This window comes from Varanus komodoensis, unplaced genomic scaffold (genome assembly GCF_004798865.1).
Source record: "Varanus komodoensis strain SLA01 unplaced genomic scaffold, ASM479886v1 scaffold11, whole genome shotgun sequence".
Taxonomy (NCBI): domain Eukaryota; kingdom Metazoa; phylum Chordata; class Lepidosauria; order Squamata; family Varanidae; genus Varanus; species Varanus komodoensis.
The window spans coordinates 33,097,541-33,121,619 of record NW_025335317.1 but is presented as its reverse complement, the minus strand read 5'-3'; the positions used below and the strand labels follow the sequence as shown (position 1 = coordinate 33,121,619).

General features: G+C 50.1%; 1 protein-coding gene across 1 annotated transcript; it reads left to right on the top strand.

Moving 5' to 3' along the window:
* Positions 1-985: 985 nt before the first annotated feature.
* On the top strand, positions 986-2,646 carry WFIKKN2 (WAP, follistatin/kazal, immunoglobulin, kunitz and netrin domain containing 2). The gene has a single exon (XM_044419972.1). It carries the CDS (start codon positions 1,001-1,003, stop codon positions 2,450-2,452), a length of 1,452 nt encoding a protein of 483 aa, XP_044275907.1. The 5' UTR covers positions 986-1,000; the 3' UTR covers positions 2,453-2,646.
* Positions 2,647-24,079: the final 21,433 nt, after the last annotated feature.

Genomic DNA, 24,079 nt, shown 5'->3' with positions numbered 1-24,079 from the left:
TGCTCAGCAGCCCTGCCCCTGGCTGGGCTATAGCAGTGGGGAGGCAACAAGGCAGGGCGCCATGCTGGAGCGGCTCTTGCCACTGAGGCCCTGCGGGGTGCAGGCCCTCAGCAGGGCTCCAGCCAGGCCTGCCTCAATGTGGCCCCACATGAGGGGCGTGTCCTGAAGCGTCTCGCTGTTTCCGTCCAGGCTCCGCTAGGTGTTTGCTTGAGCTCCGACTTGGCAGCCCTCATGATATCCGTGACATTCTGCCTGTGTAAGTAAAGCATGGAGTTTTTCCGAGTCTCATATTTCTGAGCAAATTGCTTCTAATTATGGATCCTTCATGGATTCTTAAAGGTCGTTCCATTATTATCAGGAAGAAATTCAGTGACACCCTTCTCCAAACCTCCTCCCTACTCTGCTTAGCACTCCTTTAGTTTCCCTGCCAGTTCCCTGAATATCTTCACACTCAGTGTTTTAGTCTGAGTGGTGGGAGAACAAATGGAAGGCAACATCATCTGGACCCCCTCCCCCACATCATGCAGCTGGGGCGGGGGTGGACGGAAGGTGGATCTCCAGATGTTTTAGATTTCAGCTCCCAGAAGCCCCTGCCAGCAAGGCCAATGGTCAGGAATGCTGGAAGCTGCAGTCCAAAATATCTGGAGATCTACTTTCTGCCCATCGCTGTGCTATGATGCCCTTACCGCCGGGGAACTTTGATCTGCAGGAACAGTTGTGTCGCTGTAGCACACACTCACATTGTTCTGGGAATCCTGGCATTTTGAAAGAACGTTCTCCTTTGAACACCCTTGAAAAAAGGAGAGCTGGGCGATGGGACTCTTTTGCAAAGCTGAGAGCTGTGTGAAGTTGCAATATGATCCACCTGTTGAGGTTTCCAGTGTATTTATAGACATAGACATGTTGTCACCCTTGTTTTCTTTTGTCTTAGGAATGCGAAACATTTGAGAAGTGCTGTCCTAATGTTTGTGGAACACGGAGCTGTGTTGCGGCCCGGTACATGGATGTCAGGGGGAAGAAAGGACCTGTTGGGATGCCCAAGGAGGCGACCTGCGACCGTTTTATGTGCATCCAGCAGGGCTCGGAGTGTGACATCTGGGATGGGCAGCCTGTTTGCAAATGCAAAGACCGGTGTGAAAAGGAGCCGAGTTTTACCTGTGCCTCCGACGGGCTCACCTATTACAACAAGTGCTACATGGATGCGGAGGCATGCGCCAAGGGCATAACGCTCAACGTGGTGACGTGCCGCTATCACCTGACGTGGCCCAACACCAGCCCCATCCCGCCGGAGACTACCGTGCACCCCACAACCACTTTTTCAGAGACTACGATCACGGACATCCTTGCCCCCGCACTGGTCAACAACCCGGCCCATCAGTCTGTCTACGTAGGAGAGACGGTCAGCTTTCTCTGTGATGTCACTGGGCGGCCAAAGCCCGACATCACTTGGGAGAAGGAGACGGAGGGGAATGAGAAAATCATCATGAGGCCCAACCATGTCCGTGGGAACATTGTCGTCACCAACATAGCCCAGCTGGTGATCTATAACACGCAGCTGCAGGACGCCGGCATCTACACCTGCACTGCCAAAAACCTTGGCGGCGTCCTCAGGGCGGATTTCCCTCTGTCGGTCCTCAAAGGAGACACCTCTTCCATGGGAGCAGCAGAAAATAAAACCCACTTCCCGACAGATGAGTGTCTGAAGCAGCCTGACAGTGAGGACTGCGGTGAGGAACAGACCCGGTGGTATTACGACGCAAAGAAGAACAACTGCTTTACGTTCATCTACGGAAACTGCAACAGCAACCTCAACCACTTCGAGACGTATGAGAACTGCATGCTGACCTGCATGAACGGGCCCATCAACGTTTGCAACCTGCCCGCGCTCCAGGGTCACTGCAAAGCCTATGAGCCCCGGTGGGCGTACAACAGCCTGACCAAGCAGTGCCAGTCCTTCATCTACGGAGGCTGCGGGGGCAACGAGAATAACTTTGAGAGCAGAGAGGCCTGTGAAGAGATGTGCCCGTTCCCCAGGAACATGCACTGCAAGGCGTGCAAGGCGTGCAAGCCACGCCAAAAGCTGGTGACCAGCTTCTGCAAAAGCGACTTTGTCATCCTTGGCCGTGTGACTGAACTGACTGAGGACCAAGACTCGGGACATGCCCTGGTGACGGTGGAAGAGATCCTCAAGGACGAGAAAATGGGGCTCCGGTTCCTGGGGAGAGAGCCTCTGGAAATTACCCTGCTGAACATGAACTGGAGCTGCCCATGCCCCAACGTAACCGCCGCGGACGGCCAGCTCATCATCATGGGGGACGTCCACAACGGGATGGCTGTTCTGCAGCCAGACAGCTTTGTCGGGGCCTCCAGTGTCCGGCGCGTCCGGAAGCTTCGCGAGGTCATCCACAAGAAAACCTGCGAGCTCCTAAAGGAGTTCCTAGGACTGCACTAATACCTGCTTGTACCATGCCAGCTTTCCCGCGTTGTGTATTATATAGCGCTAACAAAAGGTAGACTAGCTTGAAAACTTCCTTGAAATCTCTTTGGCTGATAGGTGGTATGTATTACGCAGAAGCTGTATATTAATTGATTAATGAGGCGTAGTAATGTGGCAGAAGCCTTCTTGGCAAGCACTTAAACTTGTGGCAAGCAGTTATTAGTCTTTAGGTTTCAAGCTATCTATCTGTCTAGAAAAGTCATCTAGCGATTATCACAATGCAGCTTTCATCATAAAGACCAAACTCACAGCATTTGCTTTGGTTCCGTGCTAAATCTCATGCACCATCACCCTTGATGGTAACTGCTCACATTTGGAATATAAATTTGGACTTTTTCAAAAAAGCAGCTGAAATGTATCATCACACCCATAAGTAGTTGCAAGACAAGGATATGTAAAATATTGCCTTCTTAAATGACAATTATACCAGTTCAACCAACCCACTGCAGAATTGGCGCCTTTAGAATGGTCTCCTCAATGCCTCAGTAGAAATAGACCTATGCCCAATCTAGCCAAATTCACACTGAAGTCATTTGTGAAGTGTCCTCAGTGTATTTATTAGGCAATAGTTACAGGGACAACACCAAAGACATCCTGTTTCACTGCACTTTCCCACTGTGCAAATAAATGTGCAAAATCTACTACTGAAACTCCCTTTATGTGAGGTGGGCATTATCTGCCTGCCATTTTGTATCTCAAAGACTAGAATAATGATTTCACTAATGTGTTTTTATATGTTTTGTTTTGTTTTAATGTGTTTTTCTCTCTCTGTGCCCAAAGGGACAAAAAAAACTTTGCAAACCTTACAGAGCCTTTCCTAGGAACAAGTTGGGAAGAAGGAGAGATCGAGACCTTGTGTGCACCAGTGAAAGCAAGGACTCTTTTCTTGAAAGCGCTGTCTGGGATGCTTCCGCAAAGCTTGTTTATAGGGCTTCAGCACAACCTTGTTAGCATCATCACTGAACTGTTGTCTTCCTGTCTTTTTCCATTGTGTCCTCCATGTCTTTTGAGGCCACAGGAAACCCCAAGTGTTTCTTTAAAGGAAATAGTCATAGACTCGGGGGGTGGGGTCTTGTGGGCCACCTTGTTCAGCCCTTTGCTTGATGCAGGAGATACTGAGCTAGAGCTTCCTCCAATGATGGTCCCCAGCAAGGGAGAGCCCAAGACCCTGTATGTGACTGTCTGGTCAAATTGCTTAGGGTCTTGTTTTTTTTAAGTTCAGCTGAAAACTCCCTTCCTGCAGCATAAAACCATTGGACCAAGTCTTGCCTCCTGAGGCACCCCCTTCTGCCTGACAGTCCTTCTCGGATCTGTGTGCTGTTGTGACCCCCTCTCTCAAAGCTTCTCTCCTGGCCAAATGGCCCAGTTCCTTCACCCTTTCCTCACAGGATTTGTTTTCCTGAACCTTAACCATTCCCTTTGCCTTCCTCTGAACCAATTCCAATTAATCTGCATCCTTTTGAAAAATGTGGCCCCCAAACTGGACAAAGTACTGGATGAGGTCGCACAATGCAGAGCAATAAAGTGGAAGTAATTCCTCTCATGATTTGGAATCTATGGTTCTGTCCATGCAGCCTCAAACTGCATTAGTTTTTGTTGGCAGCCGCATCACCCAGTTGGCTCATGCTCAGATTGACTAGAATCCCAAGATCCTTTTCACACATACTCCAATCAAGCCAGCATCCCCAGTCCTATGCCCTTAATTCCATGGCTGCACCCAAATGCAGAACTTCACACTTGGATTTCATTTTGTTGGTTTCATTGTGTCCAGTTTCCCGTCACATTGAGGTCATTTTGAACGGCATTGCTTTCTGCTGAAGTGCTCACTAACCCTCCCAGAGTGCCTGTGGACCAAGGCCTCTACAGCTGAAAAGGAAAAGACAACTATCACATCTTCGGATTTCTGTGTCAAGAATAGAAATAAAAAAACACAAGAGGGTTGCAAGTGGAGGACGAAGTCATTTGGGGCCCTCATAAAATTCAGTGAATGAGACAAAACTGTGGCATGATGAAAGCCTCATCTGGAACACCTTCGGTTTTGTGTCATCTGCAAATCCAATAACCATTCCTTCTACCCTTCATCCGGGTCCTTGAGAAAACTAGTGAAGGACTTGGGGCCCGAGACAGCCCTGTGGGCCTCACTTGAAACCTTCCAGTGTGGTGATAAGCCCCTGGTCATGGCTCTTTGGAGTTCGGCCCTTTCCTGACCAGCTACCAAGTGCCCCGACAGAATGGGACAGTGGCATGATCTCTGACAGGGAGAACTGCAGCACCTCTACTCTTCTGTTTCAGTTAAGAGACTTGGTTTTGACGTATGTGGCGGTGTACCAGGCAGGCTGACCTGCCAGCATCTTGGCCATTTCCAATGGGCCAGGCATCTCTTGCAGCTAAAGCAACAAAGAGGTTTGTGACCACAAAGAGGAACTAATGCATCCCAGGAGAAGATTTCTGCACTACAACCTCCTATGTGCATCTGATGTGAGCCACAAAGGTTTATGGCAGAAGTCATTTGTTAGTCTTCACAGGGTCGCAAGACAAATTGTAGTTCTTCAGTGTACCTTCATGATAATTTTTCTAGTTAAGTGGCATTTTAGCTCTGCAATCATTGTTTCGAAGTTTCCTAATTAGCACCAAAATGCTATATTGAAGAATTATAGGATAGATTAGATATTAGATTAGATTAGATTAGATTAAGTTTTATGCAATAGGGTTTTAATGAAAGAGCACAATATCATTGGTGATCCCCTGCACTGCTTTTGGCATGCAGTCATTTTAGTGTTTGCCCCAAATAATTTCAAACCAATTTTGCAAGTCATGAAGGCAACTGGGAAATATTTACTGTTTACTACCTACATGTAAATAAAGCAAAAAAGCACTTTAGTGCCCATTAATCAACTGGCAAAAAATGTTTCACAAAGGCAGCTCAGATGAACTGTATCTTTCCCAAGGACTAGTTTGGGCAAAACACACAACAAGAAAGCCTCGCACCCACCTAACGAGTGGAAAGCCAACTGCAACTCAGCAGCTTCATCAAATATCTTCCAGGATCTACAAAAGCTGCTCAGAGTGCTTTGCACAAATGCTAAACTGCTGGTGCCTGCAAAGGAGCCTCCTCTTGCCCTACCCAGGCTCCACTTTACACCCCCCTGCTGTCATTCCAGCCAGCTGTCCAGGCGTTCTCTGTGGATGGGCCGCTTCAAGGCCCGTGGTGCTCCCTCTTTTTCTGGCTCTGTGTCATCATGCTGGAAGTGAACTGGAACCAGCTCCTCAAACACAGGGCTGTCCTCTGCAAAGGAGAACACTTGGCCTCCCTATCCAGGTGGCAGAGCTCAAAACAACAAGGACATCACGGCCTCCAGGAGAAGGGTCAGCACCTCCTTCCCCTGTGAAATCCCTATTTTTGCCTTCTTAGGATGCCAATACAATATTGCTTGGATTGCCACTCCTCAGAATTCTGCACACTCCCAGGGGCATCAGGTGCCTTTTCATGTCTTGGTAGGGGTCAACTTAAACTGGATAACGGGGGAATGTTTTATTTGAGAGGTTTTGAAGGTTTTTCTTTAAGGTCTAGCATCGTATTACCTTTCCGATTCATGCAGGACAGGCCAGAAGAGAACAATGAAATGAGGATTTGACAGGTGGCCAGACCTGTCAGCAGCATGTAACTGGCAGGGAAGAGGGCGTGGGGCAGTCACTCTCCTTGTGCCCCTGTATTTGTGCCATCACGCACTGGGTGTATCTGCAGGTCAAGCTAACAATCGTGAACAACAAGTCCTGGTGAGCTGGTAGTTGTGTGAACAACCCATGCTGAGCCTGATGGATGATTGGGTTCATTTTGGTTTGTTGGCCCCACTTGGGCTTTTTGACCACCAATCTGCCTGGAGCTGTCAGGTAGGGAACTGCAAATGGCACTTTGACGGCTGGCTTTCCTGATCTCACAGAATCATAGAACAGTAGAGTTGGAAGGGGCCCTGAAGGCCATCAGGTCCAACCCCCTGCTGTTACACCATCCCGCTCAGGTGGCTGTCCAGTCTCTCTCTGAATGTCTCTAGTGTGGGAGAGCCCATCTTCTCCCTAGGCAGCTCATTCCACTGCCGTATTGCTCTGACTGTGAGGAAGCTCTTCCTGGTGTCCAGCCTGAATCTGGGTGGTCGCAACTTGAATTGATTCATCCGTGTCCTGGCATCAGTGAGAAGAGAGCTGGACTTTTCTCTTTGTGACAGCCTTTGAGGTATTTATAGAGGGTTAAGAAAGGGGTAAAAAAGCTGCACTGGGGCTGAAGTGTCTCACAATTGTAGTGGGAGGGGGAGCTAGAGCCAGCTCTCCCCAGGTGCCACTTGGGCATTTCTGAGCAACTGGCAGAAGCAGTAGCCTAAATATCCGATGGCAGGAGCAGCAAGGGCTTATTGCCACTCCGGCCATGGGACTTGCTCACTGATTGCTGGCACCCACAATACTATCAGTTCTCTGGGTTTCAATGGCTTGACAACCTGTTGCAAGCCCAACTCCTAGAACAGCCCATGAGTAGTTGAGATGATGTTTTCCTCACACACAAGCCACCCGTGAAAGTCAATCTGACTTTGAGGGGCTATGACATCATGCAAACTCAGCCACTGCCCTAGTCGCAGAATTTAACAGAATCCCAGATAAAATCACCCGCCTTTGTTTTCCCACTGCTTCCCCCAACTTGTTTCTTTCCAAAACAACAACACATGGAATAGTTGCATTAGGAGTCCTCCATCCAGAAGCACCCTGAAACAAGTTCTTAAAATTTGCCTGGGAAGCTCTCATGCAAATACAACTCTGCTTCTGGGGAGGATTATAATGAAGTGGGGGAGGAAAAATGGGCAAATAAAGGAAGGAGGGAAGGGAAAGGGAAAGAAAGGAAAAGGAAAAGGTTACAGGCCAGAAGCTATTGTAATCATTAAGGTCTTCTGTAAATACCCCACTGAAGGCAGGAAGCAATCTCTTTTGAAAAAAAACAGCAGTTTGGTTTTCCTCCTAGGGTGCTTCCAGATGGAGGGCTCCTGGTGCTAGTAAAAGATACTGGTCAGCAATTCCATCTTCTTTTCCTTAACAGATTATGTGCAGCAAGAAAAAATGGAAGAAGTGGTGGGAACACACAAGAAGGCTATGAATGAAAAACAAGGACATCTGGAGCCCCCATAAAACTATGTGACTGAGGCAGGCAATGCCAGGACAAGAGTTTTTTCAGGAAGTATCCTAGTTGCATTGCCTTTTTGACAGACCTGCACAGATAGGGACAAATGAACCAGGGTGAGCACCCAGAGGAAGCTGCTGGGTGCTATATCAAAGCATGGGTCCATCTAACCCAGTACTGTCAGCACTGACTGGCAGCATCAGGTTTCCTGCCTAGCTTGGAGATGCCAGAATCTTCCGCATGCAGAGTGGGTGCTCCAGTGCTGTGCTACAGCTCTTGCCACCTCTAATGCTGTCCATTAACCAAGATTTGATAAGGGGGGGGGGGGTGCCCAGTACTGAAAAGTTTTGGGGCTCAGACACACAGATCCATAAAATGCACACATTTGCATGTGCTAGCTGCTGTATGCTCTAAAACTTGTGTCTTTAAAGGACCCTGTTTCCTATGGAGACCTCTTTTTGTAAAAATGGATGCATGGACAGGGGAGAGGAGGGAGGTTGATTTCAGGAAAAAAAAAACTTCAGGGAGAAAGATTTGCCAGGCAGCAGGAGGTGAAGCACCTGTGGGCAAAACACCAGCTAATTGGGAGTCTCGATGCAACAGGGATCATCAGGGTCCTTGTACCTGTATTTTAGCAAGGTGGTCACCAGAGTGATGGGACGGAGACATTTGGGGCACCGCAATTATTTAGGGCTTCAGTCCTAGCAGGCCACTTCTGCGCCATCCTCACCTGCACGCACAGTTGTACGGTGCATGGCCCTGAGCCGTGTTGCACTGTCCACATTCATGCCAGTGCTCCCGTCAGAGAGCACCGAGAACAGCCGAACAGCCAAATAGCCACACCAAGGGTACACATTTGCTTGTGCAGCCACTGCCGTGGCGGGGCAGACGCACTCCGTGCCTGGCTTGCAACCTGCTCTACCTCCCCGGCAAAGCGCACCTTCGGCACGAGGGGGCGGCCCCAGACTCAGCGCCGAGCACCTCCACCGCTCCAGCCCCGGCCCCGAGGCCCCTCCCAGCCCTACTGTTCAGCAGGGGCCTCAGATTATACGATCAGCAACGAGTCATTCCGGCGGGCTATTGCGTGTGACTACGGAGCTGTGCGCCTTTAAAAGGCTGGGAGTAACGCGTGGCTTTTCCCCCTCGGGGAAGCATGAGGGAAACATCCGCCACGGCCGGGACCAGGCAAGCCCCAGAGCGGCGCGACGGCGCGGGCGCTCCCTCCGGCCGCGGCGCCGCGGGTCTGGCCCCCTGGTGGCCAAGCGCGGGCAAGGCAGGCTCCCGCGCAAGCCGCCCTCGCCCGGGTCCCGTGGCTCGGGCCGTGTGAGGGCGGCGGCCAGGGCCCGCGAGGGCAAAGGCGGAGCCGTCGTTCGTGTGATCGCGGCACTCTCGCGTGTCCAGCTATCAACTGATTGGTGCGTTTTTGCGACCCGGCTGGGGGCACGAGAGAGAGGCGTGTCTCTAGGCTGCTCGTTCATATTCGCTGAATACTACTGGAACCAAAACCCACCAAAATAACCTCAGGTTTTTTTTTAGGTTGAAATTTTTTATTGCTTCCTTAGAGCTTCTTCTCTTACATGGGACTGCAGTGCCAGGAATGCTCAAGGGCGGGGGGGGGGGGCATGGACTGCGGTTCTTATAATCCCCAGGGAATAGGGTAAGGCTAGCTAGGAGTGATGGACATTGTAGTCCAATATTTCTGGAGAGCACCAGGGTGCGAAGGGCTGAATCTTTTCATGATAAGGAGGGCAAACCTGCTGCTTCCTGGCTGACTCTGCCTGGAATGTCTCATCAGCTCCCTTCAGTTCAGGTTATCTCGGTATGAAACTGATTATTCTCTGGCAGCCATTTCCCCACCCAAATGCTCTTTACCCTCCTCCGGCCGTATGACGCCTTCCCAGCTCAGCCTGGGGCCAATATTGCTCCTTATTCTTCCCCATCCCCTTCACCTTTGTACCATGCCCATTTAGGGTAGCTAACTAACCAGGAGGAAGTTGTTCGCAGGCTTATGTCTGTGCCAGTGGCAAGCAAAAAAAAAATAGTGCGAGTCACACCCAGAGAAATGGCAATGATATACTTGACTGGGAGATATACTTGGCTGGAATTGCTAGATTTCCCAGGGGTGGAGCCCAGCCCAAGCACCACAGTGATAAAATAAAGAACGAGACCATCCAAAGTTGGCAGCCTTTCTCACATGCATCCTTGCACCCAAGGCAGTGACCTTCCTTGGGAAGAGATCAGGTGGCCAACCCGGGCTGAGATCCAGACCCAGGAATGCATCCTAGACAGACAAGCCCGCCCTCGCCCTCGCCCTGCACCTGCCCCCACCTCTAAGCTTTCGGGGTGGGGGAGCTGCTCTTCCAGTGGTGCTGTTTCTAGAGCGAACCCGCATGATGAGTGCCTTCCACTAAAAGGAGGCAATCCCATGGAGGAAGAAAAGGGGCCTGCAGTTTTCTCACAGTCCCATTCAGCTGCGGCACACAGGGACCATAACGGGCCACTTCAGATTGCAAAGGCACTACACAGCAGTCTGACTTGCCGGGTTGTGTTAGCAAATAAGGGCTCTTTGTCAGTCTTTTCAGTGACGCAGGGAAGCCTCACAGCAAAGTGGCTAATTGGGGGGGGGGGGGGCCTTGCAAGGGGAAAGGCCTGAGAAAAAAAGTGGCCTTTCAAACACGCCCCAAGAGTTCCAGCTCCCCTTTGAAATCTGGCTGAATGCATTTTGCACCTGTTTAGAGAAGAAAGACCCTGAGGGCCTCAGGGTGCAAGAAGAACGCTATAAAGTCTGAGAAGAATGTCGGCGCTCCTTTTCTTTTTTCTAACTGGAGAAGCCCAGGCCAAAGCTGGAGTCATTGTGGCCTATTTAAGAAACCATCGATTCCTCTCAGCAGTGCATGCATGTCCCAGTGTTTGGGGGATGGAGCATCAAACCTCCTGAGAAAGCATGGATGGTCTCACCAGGTACCTGAGGATGGTGACCCTGATCATCGGGTTGGGCTGGGGGTGGAAAGAGAGATCCGGTGATCTTAAGGACAAGGTGGGTGAGCAAGCAACACTCTTTTGGGGCCCTCTCATTTTTGAAGTCTCTCTCTATAATGCTGAGAAATGAATCTCAGAGAGGATCGAAACTAGGAGTCAGAGGACCAAAGCGCGTTCTAAGTGCTGAACACGTAATAAGGCTTTGCTTGGGGTCACAAGAGTGTGTCCACCTGCTTTTGTCCGCTCCGGCATTTAGGATTCGCAAGATGAGGATGGCCTTTGTTCTCCTCCCTCTTCCTCTTTCTAAACGTCAAGTCAAGCGTTCCATATTGTGGGCCAGAGCAAGCCATGGTTACTGATTGACCACACCTGTCCTCAGGCCGCCTATTGCCCAGCTTTCAGTGTCAGAGGACGGAGTTGGCAGAAATCCCAGAGAGCAAGCTGAGGACTGGTCCAATTAGATGGCAGCTTGATTGCTAAGTCATGCAAAGCAAATAAAATAAAATAAAGGTTGGCTTTAGCTGCTAACCTCCAAATGCAAACACAGCAGGGGCACAGTGAGCACAGGGCTGTGTTACGCACCTATTTGCTGGATGCCCCAAGAAGGGCGTCGGAACTGAAGCCGCAACGCCCATTTACAGCACAACAGATAACGTGACCTGAGGACGACGCTACCTGGGGTGGCTCCAGACACTTTTCACGTGACACGAAGCGCTGCTCGGCTCGGTTAGGACCCCAGCCCGGAGCTCCCTTGCCCGCCTGCTGGGGCCCCTCGCACTCAGCTGCTCGCAGGGGCACTCGACACATGTTCTGCATCAGCCTCGAGCAGCCCAGCAGTTCCTTCTGCTGCAGCCACAGATACTCGGATTCAGCAAGGGCTTTGCCTAGGCAGACATCACGCTGAGGCCTTCCTCAGGTCACCCTCTCAGCTCGCTCCAGCTCTCCTCGCTTGTCTGTCCTCGACCCACCTGCCTAACAGCTCCCTCTTCCACCAGCCTATCCCCATAGCCAGCCCCCATCCAGGTGCACCTGTCTGGTTCGCAACCTGGTCCACAAGGGCCGTTGGGCAGGACTTTCTGTGCATCCATCCCAGCGATATCCCCCCCCCAGCTCTGGTCCCACGGGGGCCAGCCTCTCCGACAGGACGTCACCTCGGGTGACAGGTGCTGGGAGGTGGCAGCAAGCTGGGCCACACGGCCTGCCCTACATTCCCGGCGCCAGTCCACTGCCTCGGGGTCTGGCAACAAAACGCCGTCCCATCACGGACACCGAGGAAAGCAGCATCGCCCATCTAGTCCCCTTTCGCACACAGCAGGAAATGGGCCCCGCGAGCAGCAAAACACAGTCCCCGTACGCCTGGTTGTTTTAGCCCAGCAGCACTGGCCACCCTGCCCCTGGCCTCCCCGAGGACCCATCCGGCTGCCTGCAGATCACATCCTCTGGCTCCGTCACTGTGGCCTTTCTGCTCGGCTCTGGGCTTCGAGCTGCTCCGAGGCGGCTGAGGGGCCAGCAAAACATCTGCAGACGGGCTGCAGTTCGAACGCCAAAGCAGCCCCTGGTGGCATGATTAAAGCACAAGCAAACATTCTGGAGAGTGATGATCACAGCGATTCAGCCCACCTCTCTCTCGTGGGCAGGGGGATGCCCCGGAGACACAGGAACCGCCCTTCCTATTGTAGAGATAGAGAAGGAGCATGCGCAGACAGATGCTCAGTCCTCTTCCTCCCGTGTGGATTTGTGCAATACGTGAAGATTTCAGCAGCCAGGGGAGAGGTTCATGCCACTGGCCCCTCTAGCGGCGCTGCTGGCCCCCATCCTGGCTTCTTCAGACCTTCTGCAAGTTCTCTCAGACCGTCTCAAGATCTACAGCACAGGCAGAGAGCCTGGGGCCTGTGGGCCAATCGTGGCCCTCCTTATTGCCCCAACTGAGCCTCCGGAACCTTGCACGCTGCCTTCTGCTTCCCCACAACAGCCAATCATTTGGGCATTTCCTGGCGATTTTCTCATTTTAAGGGGTTGAGATGTCTGTCTGTCTGTCTGTCTGTCTGTCTGTCTGTCTGTCTGTCTCTCTCTGTCTCTCTCTCTCTCTCTAATTCTGGCCTTCCCCTGTGACTCTGGCCCTATCTAACACTGGGAAGTAGCCTGCCTGTTGATAAAATTAGCACTGCTAATACCGAAGTAGGTTGATACACTCTGACTATGGTCAGAGGCTGCAGTATTCATGGGAGATGAGAGGATAGGTGGAAGCATTGTTTTTGTTTTGTTTTATTATTTTGGTAACAGTAATGTTTAAAGAAAGGAAAGAAGAGAGTATAGGAATAAAAGCAAAGAAAAAATAGCAAAGAAACACCAAGAGATCTTAAACAAGTATTACATAGAATATCAAATATAAAAATGCTTGCTGTAAATCAGTGGTTATCTACTTCGATCATGTTTTTTGAAATTCAATTAAAATTCATTGGAAATTTCTTCTAAATTGCAATTCTTTAACTTATTCTCCATTCCCCTTGACTCAAATTACTGGAACAACAACGCATTAATATAAACATTAATCTCTAACATATTCTCAGAAGTTTCATTCCCTTTATATGTATATTTTGCTGTTGTTATTTTCTCTATTAAAAAGCAAGTTACATAAAATCCAGTTTGGGAGGAGGGATCGCTGTGCTGAGCACTCGGTGCTCTAGGAAGAAGCAGCCATGTCTGAAGCCCAGTAAATGAAGTGCCCTCCAGTTGACCAGAGCAGAGGCAAGAGATGAAAAACAAATGGAAAGTGCAGAGCACAAAGGCAGAGGCCTCCGAAAGATCTTGCAGAACCGTAGACCTGTATCATTAACTGTATCCAGATGTTACAAAGCAGATGTGTGGCTGAGAACTTGGCAGAGAGTGCCAAAGTAGTGTGGACAAAAGATGACAGCTCGCAGTATCACTGAGCAAAGGATGGTATGAGTCAAGGAACGGGCTGTGCCCAGAGTACGAGCCGGGCTGTGTCTTGCTTGGCTCTCAGATGCCCCGGCTCCATCTCTGTGCCAAAACCCGAGCCTCGGTCCCGTCGCGCAGTCTGGTGTGTAACGCCTAATGTTAGGGGCCGCAAAAGCAGCCTAGAGGCAGGGGGACATCCCAGACTGGCTTGCTTTTATTCGTCTGTTACTTGTCCGCGTTGTTGGAGAGGACTAAGTGTGACCAGTCGCCTCTAGGGCTAGGTACCCGAGTGAAAGGATGCAGAAGAGAAAGAGGAGATCACCGTCATTTGCTCCTGTCAGGAAGTGGGCATACATTGCTTGATTCTTGTTGGCAGAGGGAAAGAAGAAGAAAGAAGAGGAGGAGCGTTTGGAGTGGAGGCCGAGGGGGGCTTTCTCTCTTGCCCCTGGTGCCTGGAAACATGTGGGATCTCTCCCATTAGGCAGCAGGTTTAGTGTGCGGCTCTGTTACAACAGGTTGTAATTGCCCCCGTGCTGCTTTCCCTCTGGCCTTGTTATGGCCTTGCTCCTCTCCCTCCGTTTCCACCTGTCCCGGCTGTGGATGTTCACGGTCGGCCTGTCGCAGAGCGGCTCTCGGCAGCGTCTCCATTGCACTGAAAGCTTTGGCTTTCTTCTAAACCAGGGTTTAAAGTTGGGCGCCTAGAGTTGCCAGCTCATGCTTCTCGGGAACTCTTGTATGTTTTAGAGATGGCTGAACGGAAAATACCAGGTGCAGGGTGGGTTTCCGAGGGCACGATGGCAGGGAAAGCTGCAGCTGGAGATGTTCTCCATCTGCACCAGTACAGGAGAATTGATCTGTAGGGAAAATGCCAGATGTAAAGTGGCCCATAAGGAGACCGCACACTGACCCAGGGCCAATTCCAGAAAGTCGCAAGGCCAGGCATTCACTGTTGGATCCCTCAGACTGGCCAAGTGCAGGCACACGACACTACCTGAGAAACCATGTGCTGTATGAACGTGCTGCCCACAGGTTAAGATCTTGCAGTGCCCTTCTGTGTGTTCCTGAATTGGTCAGGAAAGACGGATTCAGGGGGAAACAGGGCGAGTTCTTCTCTGCGGTGGCACCCCAGCTGTGGAATTCTTTCTCAAAGGAAGTTAGGCTGTGTTCCGTTTTAGGCCGGCTACTGAAGCTGCTTTTTTTCATACGGCTTTTTAGTATTTTCAAGATATTTGCCTCATGCTGTATCTTTATGGTTTGCTCTCATTCTTAATTCTGCCAGTGGTGATGTTTACAAGTTTCACATTTGTTGTGAAAGTTTCCAGATTGTTTTGAAGAATTTTAAAATGTTTTAAATCGTTCTAACTGTGCTTGTAAGTTGCCTTGAGGACCCTCCCTGGGCTGAAAGGGGGCTCATAAAAAGGCCCAGCCAGATGCATCTCGCTGCCTCGGGTGGGACTCTGCGCCGCCACGGCCTGGCTGCCTGCCTCACCACAGCCACCTCGTGCCTCTTTCCAGCCATGCGGTGCTCGTGGCTGGGACTGAGTTCTCTTCTCTGACTGAGCTCTTTTCACGAGAGTTCTGCCAAACTCCTGCAAGGCCCAGAGCCTACGGTTCCCCATGGCCATGGCAAGGCCCGGGGAGCCATAGGAACAGGGCAGGAGCCCACCGCGCATGGCAGGTCCAGGAACATAAGTGGCACATGGCAGGAGGCTTATGACGGCCTCTTTCCCGCTGGGGCAAATGCCACAGGGGAAGAGGGGCTGGTGCAGCTCCCAAAGCACCCCCTGGAGGTGGGGGGGCAGTGGCAGGCCCTGCTGGCAGGGAGCGGGTGGGAAAGAGGGGTGCTGTTGGCCCCTCCTCCCGCTTGCTGTGCTGCAGGATGCCGGCGCATGAGCCCTCGTGACCCTGCGCATACATCCACAAACAAAACATGCGCTGCTTTTCCGCTCTTCCAATTAAAGGGTGTGCAGTGAGAGTGACCCACCCAAGGACCCACTCCTGTCCTTTCTACCGCACACATTCTGCTCCATGGATCCCCAGACTACGGCCCAGGGGCTGGATCCGGCCCGCCATGTCCATTTATCCGGCCCGCCAAGCCCATCTGAACCCTCCGCCCATGCGCACGCGCCGCCACCTACTTCGCCCCACACATGGGGAGGCAGCGGTTTGCCCACTCGGAGAAAACAATCTCCAAGCAAGCAAGCCGCTGCCTCGTGCGCCCGCCTCGCGGCACATGCCTGCTCCTGCCATGCCTCCTCTCACCCTGCGCCCCACCCCCATCTCAGCATGCATGCACACCTGCACGCACCGCCCCCACCCCACCCCAGCCCGCGTGCACCGCCGGCACCACCTTTCCAGCCTGCACCCAGCACCAGCACCTTTCCACTGGCCCCCTGGTGAAAAAGTTGGAGGACTCCTGCTCCACTCCTTTCTTGGGCCCTCCGTTCTGCTTTCCACTCCAGACCATGGTGCCACACTCCCACATGAAGCTTTAAGACAATAGCATGACCCTCTGGTTTTACTTCACAGTCTAATCAGTACTTTTGCTGAGCCTTTTTAGTGCAAGGAAAAATGCAACTTTCATTAGTAAAGGTGAAGCAAAGCGCAAATTCTTTTTCTGCATTTGCACTGTTCCACAGTGCCACCTAGAGGTTGCATGTGGAAAAGCAGGAAAAAGAAACACCTTATGTAATACTCAGCTTTCAGTTATTTCTTCTTTAAATTTACATCCCTCCTTCTTTTCCTTTCAAAAAACACAAGGCGGCTTACCTCCTCTTGTTTTATCCCCACAGCAACGACCCTGTGAGGAATGTTGGACTGAGAAAAAGTTTGTGCAGAAAAAGGCTGTTAGTTAATAGCAAAAAGCAAGTCAGAAGGGGCCTCGCAGGCCATCTAGCCTCAGCCCTGGCTCCAGCTGCCTCCATTCATGTAATTCCCAACTCAGTGTCCTCCCCTTGTGCCACTGTCCTGGCTTCCCACCCTAACGTCTGGCTTTTTCTTGCCACTTGCTTCACTCTGCCTAATGGCAGAACAAGCCCTGGCTCTCTGGGTTGACCCCATGCCATTTACAGCTCTTGCATAGCACATTTGCCATTGCAAATTAGCTCTATTATAATATCACCCCACTGTTGGCCTGGAACAATTAACATAGGCAAGCTTCCCTCTTGCTTTTCAAGCAGAGCTGGTGGGCTTTTAGCACCTGCCTTTCAGATAAGCAAATAGGCAAGGGCAGAACCCCCTTCTCCTGCTTCCCAGTATGGAAACAGTGGTGGGGAAAGCTGTCAATCCCAGTATTTTTGCCTGGCAAGCAGCTGCTAAAAAGAAGAGGCGCCTCCCCTGGAATAAAGTGCAGCAACAGCCCTATCAGCCAAGGCACACTCTCCTCTGCTATGGAAAGAAGGGGCACCACCAGCTTTGGCCAAAACTGTGCTTGCTCCCAGCAACATAAACATGTGCATTCCTATTAGCCGAGCATCACTGACGAGCACTGGGGCAGGCCGGAGCGGGTGTGCTTGTGCGGCATGAAGTTTCTCCCCACAACCAGTTGGCTGCAGTGCCATTGCCTTCCCTCCGCTGCAGGGGAGGGAAGCCCCATCAACCTGGAATGGGAAAAGAAGCTGCTAATCCAGAAAGGGGCTTCCTTATTTGACGGGGGGTTGCATGCCCATAAATGCACATCACGTTGTTCTCAAGGGGGTCCTTTCAGCTGTCTCTTTGCTCGAGAGTTTCTCGTGCTCTTGGCTCTACTGTGCACAGCTCCTTCTCTTGTGTGTGCCACTCAGTTGTATTCAGAGGGTGTTTTGACGAGGTTTTATAGCACCATCACTAGGGATGTCAGAGAAACCGGCAAGGGATTCACGGGGGTTCCGATTCCTATGAATCTGACCCACAGACGTCTCCGTGGACTGGCTTTTCCTTGATTCATGTGATTCTGTTGACTTGCAGACCAGTTTTTCACCTTTGCGGGAGGATTTCTGCTCATGCAGTCACTGGCACATCCCTGAAAATCTGTGTTTGCACTTCTGCACAATCGCCATTTGCAAGTCAACATTTGTGCTACAGCGAGTTGATGCAAGTAGAGCAGAATCCTGGTTTTTTTTAAAAAATCTCTTGGCACCGTGTTGGGGAAGGCTGTGCTAAAGGAACAACAAAAATGTCCTTATTTTCAACAGCTGGAGAGTTCCAGAGGCAGGAAATAGTTAAGTCTGCAATGAAAGAGGCAGCGATGCAGCCCCTTTGGGAAACGCCAGCTCCAGCCCCAGAACTTACTATTCATGTGCTTCTAAGTGATTATCTGTTTCCTCTCAGGCATGGTAAGGAATGAAAACACACTGAGCCCAGGACGGTTTGCAGTGCTAAAACTGACAGGATCATGGTAATGGTGAAAATATTTAAAAATATCCGCCCATGGCAGGGATAACTCAATGGACGATCAGTCTTGCTCCCCTCCTTGCAGTGCCAGAACGGCGGTTACTGACTCAATAGCTGACACTGAAACATGCCCCAACAGGGTTGCCAACATTTTTCCATGCAGGATGCTTGCGCTTTTAGGAGGAAAGTCAGTAGGCGAAGCTTTGCACATCACTGTAGTTGCTTTTTCGGAAAATAGCATGCTGAAATCTTGTTGGTTTAGGGCACAGTTCTATGGCCCTCAGTTCATGTAAGTCTGCAAACTGGAGGATGCACACAGATCCTGCACCTGGAATGTGGTGGGGCAGCGGAAACCTTGCCCTGGCTATTTTATTGAGACAGCTGGCTTGGGCCACCTAGATCAGGGCCCGGAGGGGGAACGGGGAGGCTGGGGCGTTGGCAGAACTCTGCCACTTCAGCCCCACCACCACCACCGCGGCTCCTTTTCCCACGCCAAGGCCCAGTGGTGGCCGTGGGGTGGGGCAAGGGGCTTGGCCTTCAGAGGCCAAATCTGAAGGTCAGAAGGCCTTGCCTCCCGGACTCCAAAGAATCCTATGGCCTCCCAGACAATGCCAGGAGATCACTGGATTGCACCCTGAATGTATCTTTCCTTTAACTTGGCTGACCAGAATATAGGAGGCTCCCATGGGATGTGTACAGGTTTCCTGTGTTGCTCTTCATGGTAACACATTCTGTTAAAGGTACATCTTTCAGGATGCCTGCAAGATCCTGGACTCAGAGGCTTCCAGGCACCCAGTGCAGATGGGAGGAGAAGCAGAGGAGAGCTTTGCCTCCCTGCCCTACTAGACAGGCTTTCTCACCTGCCTGACTGGAGCATCTCTCAGGGGAAGGAAGGAGGCTGGAGTGGCATCAGGATAGCTTATGTTCTCTCCATCCCAGTCACTTCCTCTTCCTGTCCCCTCAAACAGTTCCTTCCTGGTCCACAGAGAGCAGCCAGTACAATTCTTCCTATCCCAGTTGAGGGGCAGGGAGGGGACTTGGAGCTCCAGTTCCCAGCTGCAAGAGCACAGTCTCTGACCTCAGGGATGGAACTCTGAAAAATCCTATGGCCCCCAGACGCTGCCTAGGGGCCATCGGGCCAGCTACTTAGTGTGCCATCCAAGGTCCTCCATGCTCAGCACATGGAAGCCTCCAAACTCAGAGGCTTGCATGAATAATCCAGTGAAAGGAGTGGTGTGTGGTGGTGGTGAACTTTCCCACCTCGAGCTTCATGTTTTGGAGTTTGTTGAGATGGCTGGGCACCCTCTGAACGCAGCGTAAGCCTGGCCTCCTCCCATCCCCACCCCCATAACACCTGTTTTCCCTGCTCTGAGGCCAATTTCCATGGAGAAAGCGTAGCTGGCATGGACCTTTCCATGCTGGCTGGCGGGGGGGGGGGGGGGGTGCAGATTGCAATTGACCAGAATCTGAAGAGGGACTTTGATCAATATTGCTGTTTCTGTCCCTGATTTGTATAGACAATGAAATGCTACCAAATTTGATAAAAATGAGATATTTTGACTTAGCACATATGCATTGTTAAATTCATTTAATATACAAAATATTAGTGAGTGAGGAAAAAACCTAGTTATTAGGTATCACTTAATCGCTAATGAATGATTGTTTCAAACCACAGCAATGTAGCAAATCAAGCTTTATATAGCATTGGAGTTTTTGAGGGGGAGGTTCTGGGAGGTCAGGGGTTCACAAGTTTTTAGTGAGTCAGGAGCATTTAAAAAAATTCTATATGAAATCAACTCAAGAATTATTTCCATATGAAATAAACTCATAAAATACAAATAATGATAAAATCTATAAGCATAATTAAATTCATACCTAAATTGCTCTTTGTAGTAAATGAATTGTTGTTCTAAATCCTGAACTTTCTGATTCAAATACAGAATAAAGAGCCTAATTTTTCTACTTGAAAATATTTACTGATCTTCCTTTTCTGACTTTTAACATATTGCTTAATTTCATCAGAGAAGCCGTATGCCAAACAAGACTCAATTGCTGTAAGATTAATCTTCTCCCACTGGCAGGTTCTTGCCGTATGGGCAGCTGACAGTAAATGAGCAGACGTTTCCTCATCATCAGCTAGGACTAGATCCTTCATGCATTCAAATGAAAATACCAGCAGGTCATAGGAAAGCCGAATACCTACAACTTCTGGAAACCACCCTCCGAAGCTCTGTTATTTGGGAAATACATTTGCTGGACGAGAACCACGCCTCCAGCACCAAACTGCTTCCTGTGTACAGATTTCACTAACCTGGAAAGAGGATCCTGCTGTACTCACCTGCTTCCTCGGCCAATGGCTTTCTTTGCCTGGTGACCAACTTCTGAGGAGAGAATCACGCATCTTTACTGTGAATGTTTCGCAGGTGAGAAGCAGGTGCGAATGGGTTTATTACGCAGCTTTTCTGTTAATAATGAAGAAATCGAACTTGTGAAAGGTTTTACATACCTCAGCTGTGTCATCAATTCAGAGGGAGACTGCAGCCAAGAAAGTCAAAGAAGGCTGAGACTTGGAAGGGCGGCAGTGAAGGAACTGGAAAAGATCAGTGAGTGTAAGGATGTTTCACTGGAGACCAAGGTCAAGATCATCCATAGTATCGTATTCCCATTCTCAGTGGATGGGTGTGAAAGCTGGAGAGTGAAAAAAGCTGACAGGAAGAAATTCGATGCATTCAAAACATGGTGCTAGAATGGTTTTGCCAAATCAGAAAGCAACCGGTAAAACTTTTCCTTCCCTGGTCCTTAGAAACATTTCAAAGTGCAAAGTTAGGGGTTCCTTCATTAATAAAAAAGGAGAGAAGCACTCATCCTGACCTATGCTTTTGTGAACTACGCTAAACCCAGCCCTAACCTGAGCAACAACTTTGACCCTGGCTTGTTTACTCTGAGCTAGTATTAAGGCCAATCCTATAGATCTGTGATCTGTGGCCAAACGTACGAAGCGTACGAGTTGTTTTTCATATCTGATTAATTCCTACACCAGCTTTATAGAGCAAAAAACAACAGCAACAACATGAGAACTGGGCCAGGCAGAGAGGAATGCTGGAATTTCCTACACTTCTTCTGCTAACACAAACAGTGCTCCGCGCTCCAAGGAATGAAAGGCTGGCGCTGAAGCCCACACACGAACGAAACCACAACCCTCCCACAGACCTCAGATTCCCTTTCTGGCCTGCTAGAGATAAGCACTTTCCCTGCTGTTCTGCCGAACCACAAAAGCAGGCGAGAGGAGGGACCTTCTGCACGATGCGCCGTGCCTGCTGCTCATGGTTTGTGCTGCAGGCAACTCTCTGTGGCACCCAGGAGCAGAACCGTGTGTGGAAGAGCCGGGTGGGGGGGACCCTCTCAGCTCAGCTTTATCCAGCTCTGGCTCATCACAGAAGTAGCACTGGCTGAGCTGATGCCGTCTGTTGCTTTCAATGGCTGCTCTTCTGCCTGATTTTTCAAACCCACCTGCGGCAAAACGGCTAGGGCTGAGCGAAAGGAGAATTCGTGCTCAAAGTGCTCTTGGGATGAAGGTTGTGCAAACCCATGTGGGTGCAATAATGTTTTGGATGTGAGACTTTGCACATGGGCATAAGCCAAAGCACAGAGCCCCGAGGGGCTGCCTCCTGGGGCTTCCAGCGTGTGGGCTGCGTGGTGCGGACGCAGGCCGACTGCCTCGGATGAAGCCCGGGAAGCGCACACTTGCTGCTGCCTGTGTACACCTGCCTGATGCGCTGCACGATGAAAAGAATCTCACCTACTCTCTTACCTGTGGAAAGTCCAGGTGGTTTCAGATTTCTGAATTACCAAGGGATGGAAGGCGTGTTTAGGTTTTTAACTATTTGCTCTCATGCCAAGAAAAAAGTAAACTTTAAGTGTGCCAGGCTGCTGTTAAAGGCATAGGGCGATTTTTTTAAAAAGCAGACAACTGTATGTGTATTGATAAACTGGAAGCAAATATGGGATATCCCTCAGGAATGCAGGGATTCCTTGAAAATTAAGACAAACCTAAGGTTGCCCTTAGTAGTAAGTTAGATTGATCTGAATCCTGAAGATTCCAATTCAAATGTTTCTATTTTGAAAGTATTTACTGATGTTAACCATATGGTTAATTTCATCAGAGGAGTCATATGCCAAATCAATAGCCAATCGCTGGAAGATGATAGGTTGCTGGTGATTGCCCTCTGGGTACCTGTCAGGTTCTTTGTAATGAAGCGTTCCTGTTTGACAGAGTTATATGGATCTGCAGTATTTTGAGAGCCCGGTTATACAAATGAAAGAGTTCTTGTATCTGCAGTAGCTGGGCAGGGACAGCCCCGTGGGTGAGTGGAGCCATGCAAGTCCTTAATCCACGTGACCTGTCCTGGCCAGGCCAGGAGTCCAGCAGTGCCCCAGTGATGAATGAGATGCTCAGGGCCAGGCTGCAGTATGAAACAAATATTTGGGGTATTCTGCATAAATAGATGGGGATGAGATTTGGGCTGGATATCAGGAGACGTGTCCTCACTGTCAGAGCAGTACAACAGTGGAGCCAGTTGCCTAGAGAGGTTGTGGGCTCTCCCACACTAGAGACATGTAAAAAGAAATTGGGTGGGATGGTGCCGATTGGTGTCCTGCAACAGCGGTGGCTGAACCCAGTGGCCTTCATGGCCCCTTCCGACTCCACAGGTCTCTGAATCTGTGGACTACATACTTTGTTATGACCACTTGTAAAGACAGGACAGGAAAAAATCTGGGAGAATGCATAGAAGGGCCGTATCTGGGTATAGGCTTAAATGGAGACAGAGAGGTTTAAGTTCCGACATAGTCTGAAAGCGCTGTTTAGCAAATGGGAAGCACCTACCATAGAATGGAACGGAAATTTCTCCCTCCTCACAACTAAAATCAAATGTCAGAAAAACGGGGGAGGGGGGAGGGGGGGAGGGATTAGTTTAGTATTCTGTGCAAGAGTCACAAGATGATGCTTGAGAAAAAAAGGGCTATTTTCCATTGCACTTCTCCAGATCAAACACCAGAGGGCACTTGACATCACCTTATGGAGATCCGACAAATTAATGTTCCAGTAAATTTTTGAACTGCCTACTGCGCCCGTTCGTCTCTTTAGCTGCGCTTCATGGGGGTGGGGAGAGATCTTTTTACTAGGGCAAACATGCGTAGGTCGGCTGGACACAAAGGAGGACAACAGTATTGCTGTGCCTTTAACAGAGGGGGCAATTCAAGCAGAGGTACTGCTTGCAAGTTGCACCTGCAGGATTCCCTTTGTGACACACTTGCTAAAGATCTGGGTGCCCTGTCCGTTTCCCTTTTGTGACCAGCCACCCTAATCTGTGGGTTTCTTCAGCACATGGGTATTAGTTATGCACCGTGAGATTGGAACGAGCAAGCTGCTGAGCTCGGTTTGTTTGGTATGCTTCAACGCTGTCCATAACCCCCTGCTTGTACTGAATTCTATTTCAGGAACTATTACTTTGGGATTACTTGAGTCTCTGTAATGCCGTAATTATTATTTTTTATCCCTATTTATGTAGATTACACATCAGTTGGTGCAATTCTATGCATGTTTAGAGAGAAATATTTGTGTAAGCGGAAAAGCTGGGAGCTGCTGGACTCTTGCTGTGTAAACATGCGTAGGGATAACTCTTCACTGAAATGGAAAAATCAGAGGGATATTATAATTGGGAGATCTGCAATATAGAAGGAGACGCATGGAAGATGTTGCTGAAAACACTTTTCCTGCAATGGAGCTGGAAAATGCAGCCAAACAGCACAGAGTGCACCTCCATCACGGTTTGACATCTTGATCCAGCCCCGCAGCTCACAACCCCGGTCTTGATGCCACCTCAACAACACACAATTTTTGCTGCTCTTTACAGTGGGTTGTATCCAATGTTGCGCTCCTTTCCTTTCAGTCAGCCCACCTTAAGTAGGCCCAAATCATGGGGTATAACCCAATACTTCAGTGACGTAAGATGTCTGAAGTAATTAACACACTGCCTGCATTTCAATTTTTCTATATTTATCCTGCTGCCTGCAGCCTACCATTTGTGCCAGAGCTGTTGCTTAACTAGCTGTGGGTGAAACATTTATGCTCAGCTGCTGCTTTGTGC